The sequence below is a fragment of the Arachis hypogaea genome, chromosome 16 (genome assembly GCF_003086295.3).
Source record: "Arachis hypogaea cultivar Tifrunner chromosome 16, arahy.Tifrunner.gnm2.J5K5, whole genome shotgun sequence".
Classification (NCBI taxonomy): Eukaryota; Viridiplantae; Streptophyta; class Magnoliopsida; order Fabales; family Fabaceae; genus Arachis; species Arachis hypogaea.
The window spans coordinates 13,627,010-13,634,494 of NC_092051.1; the positions used below are offsets into that span (position 1 = coordinate 13,627,010).

Consider the following 7,485-nt stretch of genomic DNA (forward strand, 5'->3'; position numbering starts at 1 on the left):
TAAGACCTCCGAAGACAGTAAACCAGGCAAACATTTCAAATTTTGGTATGATTAAACCTCCCTAAATGTCATCAAAGATGTGCTTCATCCTAGTTGAGACTCCATTCTTCCAAGAGCAGCATTATAAAATGACTTTCACTACTATCTTAACGAATTGTCATTTATTTATTATCATTAACAATTGTCATCATTACATAAGTCACAACAACTACAGATGCATTTTCTTATAGCTAATTGTAAATCATCTAAAGGTGAAGACATTGTAATCAGCCCCACAAAGAGAAAATGATAATGGGGACGAGATTAGAAATTATATGAATATAAAGGGCAAATAGCAAATGGCAAATTCTGATATTGATTCCAACCATTTTATATGCCAGAAGACATGTCACTTCGGCCCCCGGCCATCCTCTCTGCCTGTTCTCCACGCTCACCTGTACGAACTCTTATAACATCTGAGACGGGAATTACTGCACAAATAACAAATCCAGTTAGCACTTATTTAACTCCAATTGACAAAAAGTTAATGAATCTTGACTAGTTTTTTTCCCTCCTTTTCAATATAAGAACTTTCTTGCAATTGTGATTAGAACATATAAGTTAAGGAAAGCTACTAGATTCAATCTTACAGAATATTTTTCCATCACCAATCTCTCCCGTTCTTGCCTCTTCAATAATTTTGGCTATTACATCCTCGACCTAGGAACATGCATCATATATAAAAATCAGAGATTGTGCAGAAATAAATATTCTTTGGTGTGTCCAAGATTATTAATGTGATAAAAAAATTAAATAATTAACATTTGAAAATTAAATGATTAACATTTGAGAATTCTTTTGATACGTGCTTTTGATATGAAGAATTCAAATATTATTTAGAATTTATTAGTTATAATTTTAGAACAATTTGATGTATTTTTATTTCTATTTATTTAGTTACTATATTGGGCTTTATATTAGTGGGTTTAGGATTTTTATTATTTTATCCTAATAAGAGGTTATAAATACCTCCTAAATTATTGTAGTCGTCACATATTCAGGGATTAGAGGTGTGAAAACCTTCCTTTTGATTTCGTGATGAAATCATGATGTGGACAAGTGAAGTTGAGTGAGTCTGTCTCTTATGACATCGAGGAATTAAGTAGAAGGTTGATGAATCCCTTCGATTTAATTCCCAAACTATGGCATGGACAAATTAGATGGAGGCCTTTCTTGTTGTGTCAAGAAATACAATGATTCTCTTTGTATTCAATTTCAATCTATCCCTTTTGTTTCTGTTTCAATTTAATATATCTTTTTATTCCGTTTGAATTCTTATCTTCTTGATTATCTTTTATTTCGTACCATCTTTTCCCTTTCCCTTCCTACAAAATTCCATTAACAAAAAAAATATATAGTAGATTACAATGCCCGCCAAATGTCTAGATACCTGATCCTTCCTCACCACTATTTCCATCTTAACTTTGGGAATAAAACTGTCTTCAGAAAATTCAGAGCCTGCAACAAATAACTTTCCATTAAGTGATAGGTGACTTGTATGTAAAAATGCATAGTACATTGTCCACAATTACAAACATAGAACACAATTAAAGTATATTGGTCACACAGGTCTAAATGATCACACAGACATTTTAGTTTAGTAAAGTAACATATACTTAGATATAAAATCAGGGACAACTAAGCTGCAGACATTAGGGACACACATTTTCAGTACAGTCAGCTGCAAACTTACCTCCTTGCCTCTCTTTTGAACCACCCTGAGCACCAAAGCCCCTAGCATCAGACACAGTGACTCCACGAATTCCCATTTTCAACAATGCCTTTCACATTAAGAAGAAAAACACGAACCAACCATATCATAGCTCAATAAGCTTAGTAAATCTAACAGCAAAATGCCACTGAAATAAAATGCATACAAGCAATATTTGATTAAACCAATAGTTCGAGAAGATAGTTGTATTGGACAAGTCACCACCTTTGGCCCAAGACAACACTATGTACAGCTCACCGTATCTTTCTAAATCTATCAAATCTCTGAAAATATTCTCAATAATAACAAAATGATCTTCTAATGGTGAGTCATCAAATTCTAGAAGAAAATAAGAAAAACATTTGATAGAATAGAAAAGGAAGAAGAATGTTCATCTTATTTGGCCTTTGTATCATTTGAGCTATTCTTGTCTTAGGACAAAGGTGGTGACTTGTCCAATAAGTTGCTCTTTTCTATCTATAGTCACCAAAGCATCACGAAAGCATAACCAAGCTGACCCGTTCTATACATATGAAAACATGGTAAATTGCCGAAGAAAATTGTAGCAAAGAGCTAACTTAAAAAATTTCAAGAGGATTCTTGAGTGTGGAAATGAATTCACAAGTTGAAATTATGCATGTCAGTATGTGCTTTATATACAGGCTGCATGACAAATAAATTAAGCTCAAATTTAAATGTGCATGAAACTTGGAAGTAGGTTTGTTCTAATATTAACATGACAGCAAGAAAAACTTCTAGCACAACCAGTAACTAACTATTCGGTATCAATAGGCAGGTACTAAGATATCATGCCAGTATTTTCAATTCTTTATATCCAAAACATTTAACAATAATAAATATCGTATACAATGTTTTTTAAGCTCAACATTAAAATGCACCAGTAACAAAGTGAAGAGTTGTGGTGATAATGCATATCTATACAGTAATGCAGCGGAAATAACAAGATCAACCTCGCATTGCAGAGAAATAAATGGCGATGATGAAAAAGGTGAAGATGTCTCACCGAAGAAACCTTAGGGATCCGCCATGGCCTGTTGCATAGGACAATTGACAGCTTAAAACAAACGCAGCTAAGACATAAACACGTAGCTATAATACAAAACACTCGTGCTACACAACTACACCATAAATCTCTTCCATGAACATGAGAGAGAGAAGGTTATAACCTAAGAATGGCTTCCACTTTGTAGAAATCGGAATCTGGAACATACTCGGGCACTGCCACAGAGAGAAATAGAGAATAAGCAACAAACAGATTTAGCAATAGAACAACAGTTTCATTCTTAGAATTTGTGAATATAGATAACTTTTCTCTCCATTTCTACATGGATTCGTACCTGAGGGAGTCTGAGCCCTGATTATGGGAAGAATCCCGGCGGCATTTCCAGCCCTGCGCGTGAGAACCACGTTCCGATGAGACTCTCGGAAGCGCGTAGGCATAGCACTGTAACCTGCAAAACGCAATTGAGCTTCTCTCAGATGAAAACTCGGAGCGCCAAACAAGTGCGTTCTCGTGATCGCGGCCATCGCTTCTTCTTCTTCTTCTTCTTCTCTCCCTATCTGTCTCTCTCACTGTCTCACTCTCACTGAGCTTCGACGTTAACGCCTGCCTTTCCAGACCGCGGGCGGTTAAAATGAAAATTGACAAGACACGTGAGGATTCCAATTTCCAAGTCCTTACAGTAATTAATGGGCCTGGCCTTGTCTTGGTTGGCTGAGAAAGTCAGCCCAACAAGAAGTCAGTTATAAACGGGCCAGGCCCAACTTTAGAGTGGTGAGTTGACTGCTTGAAGAATAACGACCAGACACCAGAGGATTGAGATTGGTGCTTGTAGGTTTGACGATGGAGGATGAATTCGTGTACAGGATAAGCACAGCGAAGGAGTGGGAGTTGTTGCAAAGAAATGGATCCATTTTCGGTGGGGATCTTGACAAGTCTTCGGGTTTCATCCATCTCAGCAAGCTGAACCAGGTTCTCTCTTAAAATTGAGATTAAAAATTTCAAAGTTTGGTTAAGATTCGGGTCATATATTATATGATATCAATGTTGCAGGTTCGGTCTACGCTAGAGAACTTTTTCACCAACACCAAATTGGAACTCTACCTGCTTCAGATTGATACTAAAAAGGTAGTTTTGAACTTGCACCAAGGAATGGAAAGTTAGTTAGCTGTTAGATTTCGTTAGTGATTAGAAGTTGGTTATCATATTATTTCAACTAACACACAGCCAGATGTAACTTGTAGTAGTAAATATTCTGTAAAATGATCCTGATTTCAGTGGTGTGATTAATGGATCTGATGACAATTCTGGTGGAATTATAGTAAGGCATTGCAAAATGAATCTAACTGATATTGGTTTCATTCATAAAATTCGTACTTCTCCAGGGCATAACTGACAAATTCTAGGTCCTCTGGTTGTTGCAGCTTGGCGATGGTTTGATATATGAAGTTGTGGATGGCACAAATAGCTTCCCTCATTTCTATGGACCGTCTCGAAGCTTTGCCCCTCTTCCTCTGGATGCCGTGACAAAAGCAGAGAAGCTGTGTCTCTCAGATGGTAAATTCAGTTGTAGTTTGTTTGATTAACTCTTGTATGAGGGTAATGAAAGCAATTACTTTCCTATGTTACTTGTAAAAGAAAGGATTGTACGCCACCAACGAATAATTGAAAATAAATGAATTGAATCTTAAGGGTGTGTGTGGTAGGAAGAATTATAAATAATTCCTAAGAATTTTCAGATGAGAATATCATATTTTCAATTTTTGGTTCAAAGTTTAAAAAACTATTCCTAAACAAGTTTGATTCTAGAGAATCAAAATACCATCATTTCAATTCCCACATTCTCCTTGGGTATCTTAAATTCCCATAAGAATGAAATCTTTATAACAATGTAATACTTGAACCACACACACCCTAAGTAATATATGATGATGTGATTATTAATTATTTGGTATCAAACAATTGAAAATGTCCGATGCCAAGTCATACATTCATACTGTACTAATCCTTTCAGCAAGAACCAGAACAAATGTTTTGTCTCTGGTACTGTGCTTCTAAACAACTTGCAACAGATTCCCTATTATCAGTGCAGTGATTAGAAATTTAGAACAATGTAATCGTCTTTCTTATACATTATTGTATAATAAGGTGATCAATGAGCTTATTAGGTACTATCCTCAACTACAACCCATTTGCCAACAAACATAATTGAAACCTGATATATTTATGTCACTAGATTCTAGTATATACCCGTTTTCATCATTGCTAATTATAAGGTTGCTTTGGGATTAAGGATACTGAATATCATTACAACGTCAACCCCATCAATATATTTGGATCTACCACCATACTGGTAAAGTAGATGGACTTCTCCAATTGAAAAACAAAATAAAATTGAATGGAGTCTATTTCATTACAAAGAATCTCGTGGTGGCAAGCAGTGTTGCAAGAAGTATGATTTCTATCTTGTCAGTGTTAGATATTTTATAAAATCAGTAATTTGTGTACCTCCAGCCATTGTCAATAAATTCTTTAATTTAATTTAAAAACTTCCAATTCTTGAATCACAAACTCAGATGGAATCAAAGTGTATTTGTTTGTTATTGTCATCAGAATTGAAAACCCAAATTTTATAAAGTTTATGAACATTCGTGTTCTTTTCATCACAGAAAAGATCATCTGTTAATATAATTAATTAATAATTACAACACCACCTAAACTAATTTCTATATTAACAAATTGGACCACAATTAGAATAAAAATTCTAACATTCTCCCACTTAATCCAACATTTGTTACGTATAGTTTGTAATTACATATTATGTTTAAACAATTTAGACAAATTACACAAATCATAGCGGTAGGTTCTCATTAATCGAGTATTACCTTCTACGTATTACAATGTAACATCTCCTAAGTGAATAAACTCTTTATGTGGTATTTCTGTAGGAATAAGCCCAATGCTTATTCTAGGCCCTTCACTGAATTTTATTTGTCATTCTCAATCATGTATGCGCATATATATTGACCAAATGAGAAATAAACAATAATAAGAATTTCATATCCAAATATGTCATATGATATAACATAAGTCATATAAGTGACGTTACAGAACATAAACACATACTAGTAACATGATCCTTAAACAATCCTGGTGGCATGCCTTTTGTCAAAGGATTTGCTGTCATCTGTTTAGTACTAATATGCTCTATCTATACCTCATTAGACTTAACTCGGTCTTTAATGGCTAAGTACTTAATATCGATGTGCTTACTTCGACTACTACTTCTATTATTCTTAGCCATAAATACAGCAGCTGAATTGTCACAATATATTCTCAATGGCCTAGAGATACAATCCATAATCTTAAATTCAGAGATGAAATTCTTTAACCAAACACCTTATGATGTAATCTCAAAATAAGCAATAAACTCGACTTCCATGGTAGAAGTGACTACAAGTAATTGTTTTGCACTCTTCCAAGATACTGCTCCATCAGCAAGCATGAAGATGTATCCTGACGTTGACTTCCTAGAATCAACACATCCCGTCAAGTCTGAATCTGAGTATTCAACAATTTTCAAATTGTCGGTTCGTCTATATGTAAGCATGAAGTTCTTGATCCCTTGAAGGTACCTTAAGACCTTTTTTGTAGCTCTCCAATGGATAATTCCTAGATTACTTTGATATCTTCCTAATATGCTAACAGCAAAAGCAATGTCAGGTCTTGTACAGACCTGAGCATACATTAGGCTTCCAACGGCTGAAGCATAAGGAATATTTTGCATTTGTTTCTTTTCAAGTTCATTTTTGGGACATTAATCTAAACAGAATTTGTCACCTTTCACAATAGGTGTAACACTTGGTGAACAATTTTTCATTTTAAACCTCTCAAGAACTTTATTAATATAGGCTTCTTGAGATAAACCTAAAATTTCTTTATGTTTATCTCTATGAATCTTTATGCCAATGACATCAGATGCATTACCCATATCTTTCATATCAAAATGTCTAGAGAGAAATTGTTTCACTTCATGTAAGAACCCTAAATTATTTGTTGCAAGCAAAATATCATCTACATATAAGATGAGAAATATGATCTTGCTCCCACTAACCTTGTGATATATACATTGATCAGAAATATTCTCAATGAACTCAAATGAAGAAATCACATTGTGAAATTTCAAATACCACTGTCGGAAAGCCTGCTTAAAACCATACATTGTTCTCTTAAGCTTAAAAGCTAACTCCTTACCAGCACTTGAGATAAATCCTTCGGGTTGTCTCATATAGACTTCTTCTTCCAAATCTCCATTAAGGAAGGCCATTTTCACATCCATTTGATGCAATTCCATGTCAAAGTGTGCTACCAATGCCATAATGATGCGGAAAGAGTCTTTCTTTGAAACAGGAGAAAAGGTTTTCCTGTAGTCAACTCCTTCCCTTTGAGTAAATCCTTTGGCAACAAGTCGAATCTTGTAGCGTTCAATATTGCCTAATGAATCCTTCTTGGTCTTAAAGACCCATTTACAGCCAATGACCTTTTTCTCCATTAGGCAATTCTACAAGATCCCAAACTTGGTTATCCGCCATAGAATTCATTTCATCCTTCATAGCATCTAGCCAGAAATTGGAATTACGACTTTCTATTGCTTGTGAAAATGTCGTTGGGTCATTTTCATCACAAACATCATAGTCAGACTCAACAAGATACA

The 7,485-nt window shown here is 34.8% G+C and overlaps 3 protein-coding genes across 3 annotated transcripts; 1 reads left to right on the forward strand and 2 right to left on the reverse strand.

Annotated features, from left to right (window-relative positions):
* Positions 1–146: 146 nt before the first annotated feature.
* LOC112756514 (nitrogen regulatory protein P-II homolog) lies at positions 147–3,336 on the reverse strand. The gene is made up of 7 exons (XM_025805133.3): positions 3,109–3,336; positions 2,938–2,989; positions 2,775–2,802; positions 1,733–1,820; positions 1,430–1,497; positions 630–699; positions 147–470 (listed from the first exon to the last, which is right to left on the reverse strand). Exons 1-7 carry the CDS (start codon positions 3,296–3,298, stop codon positions 370–372), a joined length of 597 nt encoding a protein of 198 aa, XP_025660918.1. The 5' UTR covers positions 3,299–3,336; the 3' UTR covers positions 147–369.
* A 206-nt stretch (positions 3,337–3,542) lies between these two features.
* Positions 3,543–4,462, forward strand: LOC112756515 (uncharacterized). The gene is made up of 3 exons (XM_025805134.3): positions 3,543–3,743; positions 3,825–3,899; positions 4,196–4,462. Exons 1-3 carry the CDS (start codon positions 3,615–3,617, stop codon positions 4,355–4,357), a joined length of 366 nt encoding a protein of 121 aa, XP_025660919.1. The 5' UTR covers positions 3,543–3,614; the 3' UTR covers positions 4,358–4,462.
* A 1,520-nt stretch (positions 4,463–5,982) lies between these two features.
* On the reverse strand, positions 5,983–6,558 carry LOC140179993 (secreted RxLR effector protein 161-like). The gene is made up of 2 exons (XM_072220368.1): positions 6,203–6,558; positions 5,983–6,115 (listed from the first exon to the last, which is right to left on the reverse strand). The coding sequence occupies exons 1-2, from the start codon at positions 6,556–6,558 to the stop codon at positions 5,983–5,985; spliced, it is 489 nt and encodes a 162-aa protein (XP_072076469.1).
* Positions 6,559–7,485: the final 927 nt, after the last annotated feature.

Bases quoted from the DNA above. Each gene is read 5' to 3' on its own strand.
- LOC112756514 (XM_025805133.3), bottom strand. From the start codon at position 3,298: ATGGCCGCGATCACGAGAACGCACTTGTTTGGCGCTCCGAGTTTTCAT. The intron at 700-1,429 runs GTATCTAGACAT...GCATGTTCCTAG, and splicing joins TAGTGGTGAGGAAGGATCAG to GTCGAGGATGTAATAGCCAA. The intron at 471-629 runs GTAAGATTGAAT...TTATTTGTGCAG, and splicing joins TGGTGATGGAAAAATATTCT to TAATTCCCGTCTCAGATGTT.
- LOC140179993 (XM_072220368.1), bottom strand. From the start codon at position 6,558: ATGCAAAATATTCCTTATGCTTCAGCCGTTGGAAGCCTAATGTATGCT. The intron at 6,116-6,202 runs GTTTATTGCTTA...TTGTATCTCTAG, and splicing joins ACTTCTACCATGGAAGTCGA to GCCATTGAGAATATATTGTG.
- LOC112756515 (XM_025805134.3), top strand. From the start codon at position 3,615: ATGGAGGATGAATTCGTGTACAGGATAAGCACAGCGAAGGAGTGGGAG. The intron at 3,744-3,824 runs GTTCTCTCTTAA...TCAATGTTGCAG, and splicing joins ATCTCAGCAAGCTGAACCAG to GTTCGGTCTACGCTAGAGAA. The intron at 3,900-4,195 runs GTAGTTTTGAAC...TGGTTGTTGCAG, and splicing joins TTCAGATTGATACTAAAAAG to CTTGGCGATGGTTTGATATA.